The sequence below is a fragment of the Eptesicus fuscus genome, chromosome 4 (assembly GCF_027574615.1).
Source record: "Eptesicus fuscus isolate TK198812 chromosome 4, DD_ASM_mEF_20220401, whole genome shotgun sequence".
Classification (NCBI taxonomy): Eukaryota; Metazoa; Chordata; class Mammalia; order Chiroptera; family Vespertilionidae; genus Eptesicus; species Eptesicus fuscus.
The window spans coordinates 48975683-48991649 of NC_072476.1; the positions used below are offsets into that span (position 1 = coordinate 48975683).

At 37.6% G+C, this 15967-nt stretch overlaps 1 protein-coding gene across 1 annotated transcript in view; it reads right to left on the reverse strand.

Moving 5' to 3' along the window:
* The window catches only part of MAN2A1 (mannosidase alpha class 2A member 1), a 155701-nt gene that overhangs the window by 19946 nt on the left and 119788 nt on the right, over nt 1-15967 (reverse strand). Inside the window, exons 17-19 of the mRNA XM_054715013.1 lie at nt 8324-8457; nt 4950-5091; nt 2245-2378 (exon numbers count right to left, since the gene is read on the reverse strand). Coding sequence (XP_054570988.1) covers nt 2245-2378; nt 4950-5091; nt 8324-8457 — 410 coding nt within the window. The remainder of the gene's footprint in view (nt 1-2244; nt 2379-4949; nt 5092-8323; nt 8458-15967) is intronic.

Here is a 15967-nt window from a genome sequence, read left to right on the forward strand (position 1 = left end):
TGCTTCCTGGATTAAGAAAACACAGCAGAAAGGAGAGCAGCGTGGATGCACAGGCTAGATCCAGGAAATGCATGATGTTAGTTGAGATTAGGGTGGTTGAAGTAAACAAGTTTATAGATTTGAAATATTTAGGCAATGAGATAGCCAAGCACTGGTAATCACTGTTGTGAGAAAGGGCTGGTGAGGGATAAATGTCTGAGGATGACTCCTAGGTGGCTGGCACTGGATGGAAGGTGGTGCTCATCACCAAGAGAGGGAACATTGAGAAGGGTCAGGTTTGAGAAGGGAGATCATGAGAGTGATTTTCGATATGTTGAGTTTCAGGTGCTGTTAGAAATGTAGAAAGAAATAACAGAAAACAACTAGACAGATGGAATATGTATTTGTGGGTTCCATCTGCCAGGGGTGGTAACCAAAGCCAGGGGAGTAGGAGAGGTTGCAGAGGGAGAACATAAAAAGGAAAGGGAGGCCCTAACCAGTTTGGCTCAGTGGATAGAGTGTCGGCCGGGGGACTGAAGGGGCCCGGGTTTGATTCCAGTCAAGGGCATGTACCTTGGTTGCAGGCATATCCCCAGTAGGGGGTTGTGCAGGAGGCAGCTGATCGATGTTTCTCTCTCATCGATGTTTCTAACTCTCCATCCCTCTCCCTTTCTCTCTGTAAACAATCAATAAAATATCTTTTTTTAAAAAAAGGAAAGGGAGGCCTGGGGCCAAGCCTTGAGAGCTCTGATTAGCCCTTAAGAACTAAAGAACTGTAAGAGCTATAGAGAAAGAACTGCCCCAGAGGAAGGAAATAAACCTACTGAGTGTGGTGCCAAGGAAGCCCTGGCTGGACAGTGTTTTAAGAAGTGACAATGGTCAGTGTCCAATGCTGCTGAAAGGTGAAGTAAGTGAACTGCATTATCTAGTGCAGTGTTCGGCAAACCGCAGCTCGCGAGCCACATGTGGCTCTTTGACCCCTTGAGTGTTCTAACGCCACTTCTTCAAAATAGACTCGTCCAGGCCAAAAACTGACTTCTGCTTCTGGGCCACAAAGTTTCTATTGCACTGTATGTGCGTGCCCGCACGTGGCATTTTGTGGAAGAGCCACACTCAAGGGGCCAAAGAGCTGCATGTAGCTCTCGAGCCGTGGTTTGCCGACCACTGACCTAGTGCATCATCTAGATGCACTCTGCTGTATCTAGTGACATTGGCAAGAGTGTATGATGGAGGCTAATGCCAGATTCAAATAAATTGTGAGAAAAAAATGATAAAATAATCCTATCTTATAAACTCTGACTCAAGATGGTAAGGGAGACAGGAAATAAGATTTGGAAATGAGAATCTGAGTGAGGGCTGTTTTCTGTTTTAAGTTTTAATGGGAGAAAATAAAGTGTTTAAACGCGAATAGAAAGGATTTCCTGTGAGGGGCAGGGGAAGGAAAGGAGGGAGAATACCTAGTAACAGGATCTTGAGGAGGGAGATTAAGCCAATTTCCAAGGACAAACAGAGGCACTGGCCTAAGAAGAAAGGAAGGTAAATGTCCCTTCTGTAACATGAGGAAAGAAAGAAAGGGTGGGAGTTGATGCTTGGTATCTAGAATAGCGAGCATTGTCGAATGGCTCTCTATAAAGTATACATGGCTGAAATAGTAGAAACAATTTGAAATTGTGAGTGCAGAAAGAGAGAAAGAGGAGTAAAAAGACCATCTCAAGGGCCACTTGAGCTGGTAATTAGTAATTTATGAAGGACTCTGAGGTACTTTATTGGCACTTGAAGAAGCATATTGTCAGTTTGGTTTATGTCCAACTGATCTTTGGCCAGACATGGAATGTTGGACTTAGACTTCAAAGAATGAAAACTGAACAAGAAGACAGACAAGAAAATCCATTTTCAATTGATGAGTTTAAGACTAAAATAAGTACACTAGGTTTCAAATCCATTTTACTAATCAAATTTAATCTCCTAAATATGTTACTAAGCTCTATTCTTTAACACACACTTTCAAAATAATTTCAGGAAATTTCACCCAAACTGATTTCTTAACCTTACTTTATATCTACATAATAAGAAAAAAATTAAAATGACGTAAATGCAAATCTTACATTATATGTGTGTATGTGTATTAAACTGAAATTCTCTTTCTTGTGAATATAGGCTAAATCTATTTTAAACATATCACTATATTGAAAATTGTAAAAAATAAAAAAGTGGAAAGTCACAATTTCAAATTGTGGATAACACGTTATTTTTTTTTTTTCCTACCATATTCACAACAGTTCTTTTTTCTAGTAATATTCGAAATAAATTAGCTGTAATCTTGTTGTCATGGACACCTTGCTCAAGCCCACGATTATCATCTTGCATGAGTCTCCGATCCATGATAACTTCAATCTGACCTACGAAAAAACCAAACAAAAAAATTGGCCAGGGTTATTTAATACAAACATCCAATGAGGAACATGTTAAGTTCAGGCACAGTCTTGATTCAAGTTTCTCCTTTAGTCAAGGAGACAAATCTATACAACTTTTTCTCAATAATGGCTTAAGGTAGCCAATAAAAATATGATTATATTTCTACTTTTATTCATTGATGTCTAGTAAAATCTGATAAGAAATTTAAAAACAGATAAAAATTAAAATTTTAAATAAGTATTAATCTAAAATTCAAAAATTAAAGAGTAAATTAAGCCTTCAAAATTTTTGGTGTCACCATCTGGAATTTAAAAATGATTATGAGGCTCATTTCAAAATGCACAGCACACAGGGAGTAATAAAACAAATACAGATGGGTAGGATCTAACTAGGACTTGAAATATTTAGGTTACTTGATATGTGTTGATCCCTGAAGAAGCCCTGGGATTTGGTAACTCCTACCATGAACCCCCTTCCCTCCGAGATTATGTTAGCAGCTTCTCCACTGTCCTATCTCCTCTAGCTCCAAGAGGAGTCACAGTGGTTCCTTCATTTGCTGTGAAATAATTTCACATCTCCTCTAATTTAAATTGTAAGCTAATGGTTAGGTTATGAGTATAAAAATTTAAAAAAAAAAGAAAGAAATCCAGTCATATTATATATTTGAGATTATACTAAAAAAAAAATACCCTAAAGTTTATTCATCCATTCATTCGCATTTGTTACTTATTATATGATCATTTAGCATAAAATAGCTGAATATACATAAAATATTTTAATAACTATTACTCTTACAGAATCCAACCAACTCTTTCTTTCTTAGTTTGGGCATCCAGTAGATAAAATGAGCAAATGTTTGGTTGTCACTCCTCCATATTTTAGAAGACAACTGTCTAGTTTAGAGCCTTTCTTCAGGCACTGCGACTAATTGGCTCCATGCCTATGAGAACAGTTAGAGTTTGATCACTTCACACCCAAATTATACATCAATCTCTTGGCAATTACTAACTCTTCTCCCTGCCAGGAAATGTTAGTCCATATAATAAGTGACACTAATCTAAATAGTTTTCATGTCTGTAGCTATTCAAGCAGTAGGGTATCTGGGTGTCTATGGCAGGGGCAGATGAGGGAAGTGAGAGAAGACTCATGGCTCATGATTGCTTGAGTCCTAATGACTCGACCCTGTTTAGAGCCCACCTTTGAGAATTTAAGGCAGGTTTAAAAATGGATGGGTCAAGAGTCACATCTGGCACAAAGATGTCTTATGTTCTGATACTGGAAAAAATTACATCAACATTTATAGATTGGGCATCTATATATATAAAAGGCTAATGTACAAAGTGTCTCCTCAAGAGTTTGACTGGGAGACTGGGAGTTCAATTGCTCACTATGACGTGCGCTGAACCACCAGGGGGTGGCACGAAACATGACAGGCGACCAGCAATGGCAGCAGGGCACTGAGGGAGCAAGGGAAGGAGGAGGAAGAGAGGTGGGGAGGCGGGTGGCGAGGGAAGGAGGAGGAGGGGAACCTGATCCCTGATCGATGGCCAGGCCTAGGGACCCTACCCGTGCATGAATTTCGTGCACTGGACCTCTAGTCTTCACATAAAATTCCAGATTTCTGGGCTCTTCAAAAACTGAAGCATTTGGCAACACTGGGCCCCTTCCCCATGGAGACAATGTACTAGCACTATGCAGTGGCCGCCCCACTGCACATGGGGTTGCTCCAGGTTGCTCATGTCTCACCATCCAGACTGAATCCCTGACGTGAGGCCTTTATTATTTTTATAACTTCATGTCATCTTTATGGGATGACTGCATGATTTTGTCCAGTACAGGCGACAAGAAAAACGAGAAGTAGTATTTTTTGTGTGTATGTGGAAGTACAGAATGTATGTATATGCCTAATATAAAAAGTGTCAAAGCATCTGAACTCATTTATTTACCTAGCTCCTTAAGACACTTAGCAACTCTTTGCATGTAATGAAGGAAGAGCAACTGATGACCTATAAATGATAAGCGTCTCAATAGGAACTTTTCAAAAATTAATCAGTATCTATTACTGTTTTCTTTCTCTATCTCATTCTCTCCTTTGGAATCATTAAAGTCATGTCTGTTACCTCTATATCCTCCTATCTGTATCATCTCTACTTCCTTCCTTTTTTTGGGTGGTGGTGCAGAAGAATGTGATTCAGAGGAGGACCTAAATTTGAACTGTAACCTCTCAGCTTTGGAACTGAGTAAGTTATCTATAGTTGGAGTTTCTACATCCAATTAATCACAACAGCCCATTCTGCAAACAATGGGCTATCAGGTGAGGTAAATTATCTTGAAAAACAATCAGTTTCACAGAAGTTTAGGTCCTTGTTCTTCACCTAAGATTGAGGAAATCCATCATTTTACGTTATTCTCACAAAACCCAAAATGAACTAATAGTCTAGTTCTCCAAAGAAACCTGGTAAGTGGAGAAGATAATTAATACATGTGACTGGCAAAAAAGTCATACACTTGGAACTGAAACTTACAAGAGCAAAAAGAATCTAAACAATACATACCACTTTTCAAACTCGATACACCTAAAGACTGAGCAGAGAGCAGGGTCAAGCGATGCTGGGTATCCTGGATATAAGCCATTGTGGTCATCGGATACACATTTGCTTGAAGAGGCAACTTGTTCATTGTCATTCTAGGTTGAATCTATAAGACCATACAATTATCTTTTTTTTAAAAATTGAGTGATATTTACATAGGAACTTTTAAAAATTAGTATTGACTACAGATGACTTTTCTTCCAAAGAGAAAAAGGAACAGCTTCCTTTCTTGTTCAAGGTTAGAGCTAATTTAAAACTTGAAACATTCTTCAAAACAATATAAAAAAAAAAATCACAAGGATTTCAGAAAACAATTTTTAAGAGACTTAGAACTTGTCCAGATTTTTAAAATAGGCACTCCTATTTAAATTCAGAATAAATATCCTTAACAAAAGTCTTCTAGCTCTCCAATATTTGCATACAAATTATAAGGGTATTAAGTATTCATTTTTTATCTAAATCTAACATACTGCTTTTGTAATGAATGCTAAGCATAATAGCTCTTTATCCCCTTTCAAGAAATATCTTGTAATTCTTCTAAAATCAGTTTTAATAAGTATCCCAGACCTCCTCATCAAATCCTCTAACATATTACATTATAATAATCAAATGCATATTTATGGTTATAAACTATTCCATGCATATTCTTCTTGTTTAGTTTCAATGTAGATAGTTCCAAATTCTAATTTTTCTTGGTCTAGTATCTGAATGAGTGAAATACAACCCCAACTTTAGTTTCTGAGAAAGACTGACAGTGCACTAAACCAGTCTGGGGCAAGGAGACTCACTCAAACATCAGGAGGAGACATCAAACAGAGACTCTGTTATCGGGAAACTTATTCACACCACATAAAATGTCATCTCTTCTTTTAAACTCATAAAAATTTGACATGAAACTAAAGCAAAGAAGTTAACATAATAGTGAACATGTATTGAGAACCCATTAACGCCAGGCACAGTGCTGGGAATTTCACAGATAAAACCTTTAATCTCCACAACTCTGCAATGTATCTTTCAGTTTACTGGTTGTATTGAATAGTGCCTTCACAAATTCATGTTCACCCAGAACCTATGAATGTGATTTTATTTTGAAATAGGTTCCCTGTTGATATAATCAAGTTGCATTGGATTAGGGTAGGTTCTAATCCATTGATTGGTATTCTTATAAAAAGAGGAAAATCAGGTCACAGAAGGACACATATAGAAACACAAGGAGACAGCATGTGACAGTGAAGATACAGACTGAAGTGATGTGTTTACAAGGCAAAGTGTACCAAGGGTGGCCTGAACCTACCAGAAACTAGAAGAGGCAAGGAAGGCTATTTCCCTAGAGCATCTGGAGGGAGGTGGCCCTGCTGACACCTTGCTTTAGCACTAGTGTCCCAAACTGTGAGGGAATAATTCCTGTTGTTTTAAGCCATCCAGCTTGGGATCATTTTTATCACAGTCTCAAGAAATTCATAAACTAGTAGAGAAACTACTATAAAAAGGTAAAATAAAAAGCTAGCTCAAAAGAATTCTCCATTTCTCCTTTCCAATCCTGATCTTCCATTCCAAATAACTCATATACTTTTTAAAATATATACTTTTATTGATTTCAGAGAGGAAAGGAGAGGAAGAGAGAGATAGAAACATCAATGACAAGAGAGAATCACTGATCTGCTGCCTCCTGTACCCCGCCACTGGGGACCGAGGCCACAACCAGGCAGGCATGTGTCCCAACTGGGAATCGAATCGTGACCTCCTGGTTCATAGACAGATGCTCAATCACTGAGCCACACCGGCCAGGCTAACTCATATACTTTTAATAAAAAGGACATTTAAAACTCACAACTGTGTGGCTATTACTCTCACTCCCCAGCTGTAGGTCTAGACTTCTAGTCTTGCCCAAGTATCAGTCTTTTCAAAGGTTAAAAAAGAGCTTATTTTAAAAGCAGAAATATTTAGGTTATAGACTTAAAAATGATATTTTCCTATTTATTCAAATGCTCAATCTTTAAAAAGAAAATTTTTATTCATTTTTACTAAGTTTTTTTCATTCATGTATACACTCACACATACAAATAATTGCTTCTGAAGATTTTAAGAAAAGCCTTTCTTTTATATACAAAGAAAATGAATCACCACAAAGTAGGGGCTTCATTTGAAAACCAAACAGCTGTAGTAAAATTAACATGTTAATTCAAAATGTATGTTGCAATTTTTATGCTTTGGAAAAGGTTTAAATTTAACTTTTGCAGGAAATCGTAAAAGAGAAAATTATCACAATTCTGTCCACTCATTTGAATTGACAATCAGACAAAGTAAAAGCATTTGTTGTGGAATTATTTCTATTCATAGCCAGAAATTTCTAAAATGTTAATGTCTCAAAAACATGCTAATGTTTTTAATAGTATTATTTCAAAGATATATGTCACACCCATTAACTCTGAGTACAGAGATTTAGGTAATAATAAAAAGTTTTATTAAATTAGAGAACTGACAATCTGAAAAATGTTATAAATCAATTTTCTCATTACTGTTTCAAAAATTTTTTTTATTAAATACATATCTACTCACATTTCTAAGTAGATATGTTTGTATTCATTTATCTATGTGCACATATGTATGTATATTAAGGTACACACCCTCCTCTCCAATAAAGAGAAGGGACAAGTCTTCCTGAAAGAAAACTTTCTTTTTTATTAGGTTATACATTTAAAAAATATATATAGAATAAGCTAAATATGCATAGGCCAATTTCTTATGAGAAAAAAATGTAATCCATCAATCCCTAATGTTTCCTTTATATTAGATAAATTCATATATACTTTGGCACCATGTTATTTAACATGCATAATTGTCACCAAATCTTCCTTTGAAAAAAATAAATTCTTACAAAGAGATGATTTACAAAATACTCTGTCAGTTAGTTAGTTGTTGAAATTTTGGAAATCTAGTTAATAAAGAACCTATAAGTGCCGAAACCGGTTTGGCTCAGTGGATAGAGCGTCGGCCTGCGGACTGAAAGGATCCCAGGTTCGATTCCGGTCAAGGGCAGTGCCTTGGTTGCGGGCACATCCCCAGTGGGGGATGTGCAGGAGGCAGCTGATCGATGTTTCTCTCTCATGGATGTTTCTGGCTCTCTGTCCCTCTCCCTTCCTCTCTGTGAAAAAATCAATAAAATATATTTTTTTAAAAAAAAGAACCTATAAGTATCTGTTAAAAATGTTTTATTTCAAAAATAATTTGTGACCTTAAGCCTATTTGTGAAAGGATGCAAAATTAACTAGCCATTACCATATATAAAAGTTACACACGCACATAACCATTACTTAGACATTTTGAAGGAAAATTACCTGGTATCCATTTAGGTCTGTATAAAATCTATTTTGGCTGTTTAAGTTAGAAGAAATTTTCATTGCAATCTCACGGTTATATTCTTTTCGGATGTCCACAATATTGGAAACTTCCACAGACTGTCCTTCTATCCCTAAATTTAAAAGAATATACACAATAGAAAGAAATTTATTGCCCACTATTTTTAAATATACTCTTCAGAACTCCTTCCAAAGTTGCATATATTTTCCTGTTTTTTATCTCCTATCTTTATCAACTCTCATATGCTAAACAGTGTCACAATTCACCTTTTCTTTTTTTTAATTATCGCATGGTAGATAACATTCATTCAGGGGCACATACAACTTAACAGAAAGATGAAGAGGTTGGTGGAGGTAAATGCAGATGAAATATAACATGCAAATTATTCTCCAATGAGTTCTAGAGGGGAAAGAGGACATTAAATGAGAAAAGGTCAGCTCCATTCCAGGCCAGTCCACCTCTTGTCTGTACCACTGTTCCCCAATAGAGTCATTTGAGCCTACTTCTTCACCATTCTCTCCTCACATACTGAAAATTATGAGCGGTAAAATTTATACTCTATTGGTTCAAGAGGCAGTGTATTAGTGCCCATGATCATATCAAGGAAAAGAGACATGATTTATAGCTAAAACTGATATTTCCATATTACTACTTTGGAGTATAATCTGGAGAACTCCCTAGAAGTTAGAGCAATTTTAATTGAGTTTGGTATCTTAGGACCCCTTGTGTTTTTGAGTGATTCATTGTGCCCTTTGTTATACAAAGCAGAGGACAGCTTGAAGAAGTCCCAGATGTGTCAGACTTCCTTTTTATTAAGCCTAAAGTGTTTACCAATTTCTATCATGCTGCCCTAACTGCTTGTCAGGTACTCAGTGAAGCCTTGGGTCTATTTCAGAGATGCAGGGAGGAGTTATGAAGAAACACAACACTCTTAATACAGAACTCAGTGTGTGTAAGATATTACAGGATCTTCAAAGAAGGAAAGTGATCAAAAGAAGAAAGACTGACCCTATCTTATTTCATACAGCTGAAGTTTTTTGAAATTCCAAGACACTTGCCTGCAGTTGTTATTCATTATCTGCTTCTCCCTACTCCTCACACAATCTGCCCCTCTGCTGATAGCCAGTACTCATTAGACAAAGAGGGCTGGGTAAGAAAAAATGGGGAGGAAAAGAAGGGAGTAAGGAAGACTTTTTCTAGGAGCCAAGAAGAATCCCCAGAGCTTATAGAAGGTGACAGGGAATAGTGAACAAAAAAAATTTGAATCTGTGAGATTTGTAGAAAAGAATGAAATGCAGCTGGTCCAGGAATTATAGATTTATGTGAAAATAAACTGGAAATTATAAAGCATAAATAATGTGGTGAAAATCCTAAATGGGCTAAGGATTTTCAGAATGCTCACCCAAGTTCTTTTTTGGTAGATGCTGCTCTTCCAACTCAATAATCTCAGTGAGAGCTAACGTCAGTTCCTTACCATGATCATAAAGCTATTATGAGTATGGTCTACATGAGTGGGGGAAAGGAGTGCCTTTTCCCCCTGCTTTATGGACACAGTCTGAACCACTAACCTCTGCCAGTTAAATATACATATGTATTTCCTTCTGAGAATTACTAGAAGAACCTGCCAAGACAGCTGACCCAAATATATCTCCACTATTATTGGGAAGTTAAATAAAACAACATACAGTGATGATAGAATAACAGTATCTTCTTTGAACTCGGAAATGTATTACTGTAAATGCAAATTTCCTTTCAGTATGCTTAGATTAGCTATAATATTGTTCAAAAACCAAATTAATTGTATATTGAATTTTAATAGGCAAGCTTCTATAAATGAACCAAAAATGCTCCAAACATAAAATGCAGCACCAGGGAGGACAGTACTCATGTAGCACTGGGGAAACAGAAGGTGGCAAGTAAACTCTATCTACTCGGCACATTTGTAGGGTTTTTAGCACTGCTTTATGTGTTCTCCTCTCTAGATTGGATATTCTCTCAGGGGTCAACAGAATACAAAAAATTAAATAAAGTCTTAACAAAGGAGAGTGTCATTAATTTCAAGTCATGTATCTCTGGAAAAATTTACAGAAAACACGCTTCAGAAAAAAATTAATAATTTCACATCACCTCTAGCAATAATAAATTATTTCTGTTGAGAAAAATCATCTTTCTCAAGCTCAGTATTATGTTCAGATCCTGTTGTGGCAACAAGTCCTTAAAGCTTCTTTAAAAGGAGCATCTATATCCATTCAAAATTCAGCAAGACATTAATTTAAATTCTATGCCTGAACAGACTTTTAAAATAAGATCAAACTTATTATATATATACAAATAAACCAAAGAAAATCTGTCATAGTAATAAAAGCAAAGAGGTACCCCTGAGTTTTCAAAGGTAATTTATTATTATTTTTTAAAATATGTGTGAGGGAGAGGGTTGCCAACTTTTCTTATTGTGTCAAGAATTCCCTAAAGAGTACGTACCATGCCATTCCAAAAGCAGCTCAGAGGACTGAGGGGAGAACTCCCTGGGAAGCAGGGGTACAGACCCAGTGGTTCCAGTGGCCTTCTGAGTCTTTGCAGAATGTGGCAGCAAAAGGTATTTTAAGCAAAGTAGTTCTACCTGAGCATGAATGGCTAAGGCTTCAATCCTGGGAAAGGAAACGGTAACTACTTTATAAGAGTAGTCCATGGGGGTGACAGGAAGATGCCATTTCCAGGTTTAAAAAAAAAAGTTCCCTCTTCCTGTTAATGCCTCACATTATGCCTTAGAGAAGAGAGAATGAAGATTGTTTATCCTTATTAACACAAGCAATGCCAAGTAAGAACAGAGTCAGTCCACGGGTGAACAGCTATAACGGAGATGCCAAAAGAATCTTTCCTCAACTTTTTTCCTCCCCACTAGAGCCTGCTGGCTTCTCACGAACACAGACTGTCCTACACACCATCTTTGCATTCCAGTTTTTAAGAAGGTTTTGGGCATGTGGTAGGTGCCGACTCACTTGTCATGCAGAAATTAGCTGACATAGGAAATGAAAAGAATGAAGTAGCTCTGTCCTGACCAAGAAAGATCTGATGAAAAAGACTAATGCAGTACTTGTAGAGTATGATAAACTTTATGCTGAAAACAGACAGAAACACGATATAGTAAAACCTCGATATAACAGACTATTTCAGGCAAGGGCGTGTCTGTTAAGGCTGAAGTCCATTATATAATAAAGTAGGTTTCCCGAATACCTATGTTAAAAAATTGACAAATTAGTTAGTTTACATGTTTTTACTTATGTACACATGTTTGTGTAATAAAAATTAAGTATGTTTGAAAAGTTTAGCTTCACAGAAAAGTTTTTTACCTGTATTACTGTAATTTCAAATTTATACTGAATAGGTCTAGTAAATGCATGCATTCACCAGTCACCATGAGTAAACAAATGCACATGGCTGGGGCTAGGCTTAGAGCATGTGGGAACATTGATGGGCACGCGTTATAAATGCTGCAGAAAGTCATGCTACACAACAACAGAAACCAATTACCTCTCGAGATGCAGTGTGATTATGAGTTAATAAAGTAGGTTTTTATTTACATAAATATTTATGTAATATTTATTTACGTCAGCGAAATTACCACAATGTTTTTTCCAACATATGGCCTACTTGCTAAAATTTGCTAAAAATAACAGTGAATTAATAAAACAACAACAAAATAACCTGTTAATTTAATTATAAGCAAACCTTGATTAAAATCATTTTAAAATTAACATGGTGTTAATTTTCAAATATGATATATAGACTCAAAATTTTGTCCATTAAATCCAAAGTCCATTAAATCAAGGTCTGCAAATTTGAGAGTTTACTATACTATATTTTTTACATGTATGTGTGTGTGTGTGAGAGAGAGAAAGGGGGGGAGAGAGAGAGAGAGAACACAGGAAATGACAGGTATTATCTCTCCTGAGCAGTGGATAGAGGCCAGGCACAGATTCCAGAGAAATTTTACCTTAGATCTGTAATGTGTGAAATTTTTGTCAAGCGTATCCTATATAATAAAGAGCTAATATACAAATTGACCCTCACACCCCCGCACAAGATGGCTGCCCTCATGTGGTCAAAGATGGCTGCCCCCATGTGGACACAAGATGGCCGCCACAAGTTGGCTGACAGGGGAGGGCAGTTGGGGGTGACCAGGCCTGCAGGGGAAGGCAGTTGGGGGTGACCAGGCCGGCAGGGGAGGGCAGTTGGGGGCGACTGGGCTGGCAGGGGAGGGCAGTTAGGGGCAACCAGGCTGGCAGGGGAGGGTAGTTGGGGGCGACCAGGCCAGCAGGGGAGGGCATTTAGGGGCGACCAGGATGGCAGGGGAGGGAAGTTGGTGGCAATCAGGCTGGCAGGGGAGGGCAGTTGGTGGGGACCAGGCCTGCAGGGGAGGGCAGTTGGGGCGATAGGGCCGGCAGGGGAGCAGTTAGGCATCGATCAGGCTGGCAGGGGAGTGGTTAGGGGGTGATCAGGCTGTCAGGCAGGCGAGCTGTTGGGAGCCAGCAGTCCTGGATTTTGAGAGGGATGTCCTACTGCCTATGGGATAGGGCCTAAACCGGCAATAGGACATCCCCCAAGGGGTCCCAGATTGGAGAGGGTGCAGGCTGGGCAGAGGGACAACCCCCCGCCCCAGTGCACGAATTTCATGCACCGGGCCTCTAGTACATATATATTATTTGTATTTATATACATAAAAAATAATTCTGAAGCATTTTTAAAAGAATATTTTCTAAGAAGGAGGGGGCAAAAATGAACTAAGTAGATAAGTGGTTGGGTCAGGGTCAGGCAAGGCCCTATCATAGGGAACATGCTTTAGGGGGCAAGAGCCTCAGGATCTTTGAGTTACTCTCAAAATGATCTTGGTCTCTTTAGAGACATCTCCTTCTGGGTGGCTCAGGAAGGGGCAGACAGAAAAGAAAGACCATCACCTTCCTGACTTGGTTGCTTAGCAGCAGTCTTAAGGAAACCAAGAAGGGCATTCTGCTAGCGAAGAGAAAAACTGGAGGACAACTCGGATATACACCCTATATTTGAAAGAAGAGGTGGAGGAAACATCAGTGAGGGTGAAAATGACTTGGGAAGGAAATGCAGATGGAAAGTCTGAGGTGAGGGCTCTGCGCTGCAACTGATGGCCTTCGGAGAATCCTAGGTGTCATTTCCTCTGCACAATCTACTCTGTTAACTGTCACATTATAAAATCTACCTGACGAGCCTAATTCAATGCACAACTGTAGAATCTCAGTTGATCCAACCCTCTCAACCTCTCCAGATCACCTTACTCTAGCAATTTGAAATACAAAGTACACTTACCAAGGAATATACCTGATAAATCAGACTCCATCTTCACTACACTCAAAGGGTTATAACAGTGAGAGGCAGCAGTTTGGAAAAAACAGAGCAAAACAGCGTCACTCATACTCAAGCAAGAATCAAATACTATTTTAGTGGTACTAAAACTGTAATTGGGACAACTCATTAGATCAAGATGGAATTATAACAGTAAGTGGCCCACACCCATCTAAGAAAATGAAAAGTAATGATGAGAAACAACTGTAAGAGAGGTGTTGGAATCTTCAAACAAAAGTTCAACAGGAATTTCACATTAAGATATAAAATAAGTCCTTAGAAAAAACAACTAAGATTGAAAACAAGGTCTTTAGTAAGTGTTCTTAAAATGTGGGCTCTTGGGTCTGGATAGAGTGGCTCAGTTGGTTGAGCATCACCCTGTGCACTGAGGAGTTGCCCGTTTAATTCCTGGTCAGCACACATGTTTGGATTTGGGTTTAATCCCCAGATGGGGCATGTGCAGGAGGCAGCTGATCGATGTTTTCCTCTCTCTAATGTGTCTCTCTCTCACTCTTTCTCTCTTTTCCTCTCTCCTTTCCTTTCTCCCTCCTTTCCTCTCTCTAAACATGCCCTTGGGTGAGGATAAAAAAGAAATGTGGGCTCTTGGGAAAAATGGAACCTTGCTATCTATCTAATTGTTTTCATAATTCCTTTTCTTCAAACCTGTGTCTGAACAGAGGTGACTGAGCCATCATAATTTTATAGCAGAAATAGGACAATAGGTAGCAAATAAATAGGTGCTCTAATTTTAAATATCCTCCCTTCAACTTTGAGAGAATATTGTTTTGTATTTAAATCACCAAAAATATAAAAATATTTTTCCCCACTATGTATTTACTTTTGTGACAGTTTTGTGAACTTATCTAACTTAATTGGGAGTTGACACTTATGTTATTAATGCTTAGTTCAGCATATATACTTGAATAACAATTCTCACAAAAATGATAAATTAAGTAGGTCAACATAAAAATGTTTCTAAAAATCAAATATTATCATGAATATATCTTAAAATATTGTACTCATATCTGAAAGTACCGAGAATAAAAATGGTAATAATTCCCACAATTAGATGACCTTTTTCTCTATGTTGACTTAGTCAACTTATTATCCATTATAAGATCTAATTTATCCTCTGAGGTACCTACTGATTTCCAAGTCTGTAAATATTCACATTGATTATTTCTCCACAAGTGAAAATTTCAACATCTGCTTTCATGAATACAAATTTTAGCAAATTTCATTCCAAGTCTCACGTTTAAGAAAATTATGATCGATCAGTTTGTTTTATTTATAAAGCCCTGGATAAATAACCATCACTACTTACTGATCTATTTGCAATAGCTAGACACTAGTCAACATATTTTAAGCTTTTCATTTCAATAATTCTAACAATCATATAAAAGTAAGTGCATAATAGGAAAGGTATAGAATTTTCATCATACTTTTCAAATGTTAGTGAAAGGTTATAACAATTAGGTATGACATACTTGAAGGCCTAATAATTAAGAAATACACTACAAAACTGGGAAGCTACCTTTGTTTTTTCTAGTAAACACTGATTTTTAAGAAACAATGGAGTTTTTGGAAGCTCTGATTTAGAGGAAATATCTGCATTGGTTACATTTCTTTAAATTCAAGAGACAGGTCTAACTGAAGCCTTTTCTTGGGAGGTGAATAAAACAGCTCACAACCCCAGAGATTTCTATAACTTCCCCACAATCCAGGCTTGGGCTGGCCTAGGACAAGGGAGAGAATGCTGGAATAATCAGGATAGTATGTCCTCACACACTCTGACAGTCATTCTGAACTCGCCTACTTCCTGTTCTCCCAAACAAGGACCTTTCCAAGGTACTTTGTCAAGAAGCGTGGCTTCCATAAATCCCCACAAGATGATCTGTCTGAAATGGGCCTGCCAGGGAGGCATGGGTTCTTCCTTTTCTTATTACCACACTTTCACTCACTTACAGAAAAATAAAAAAAAAAAGGCAGCAATAGCATACCTCTCATCCACCTTAATTAACTCCAGTGAAGACTGAAAAAGACGTTTTGAAAAATATTGAAGAAATACTAGGTGTCAACTTAAAAAATACATAATGACAGAGTTCTTCAAATTCTTATAGGGACAAGGGAATTTCATCTAAACAACCCCACTTCATGCTTCATGATAGTCTTCCTCCTTTTTGCCCATTCAAGTGACATTTCTCTAAGACCTAGCATCTTAACAATTCAATTCCTTATAAAAAATCTTC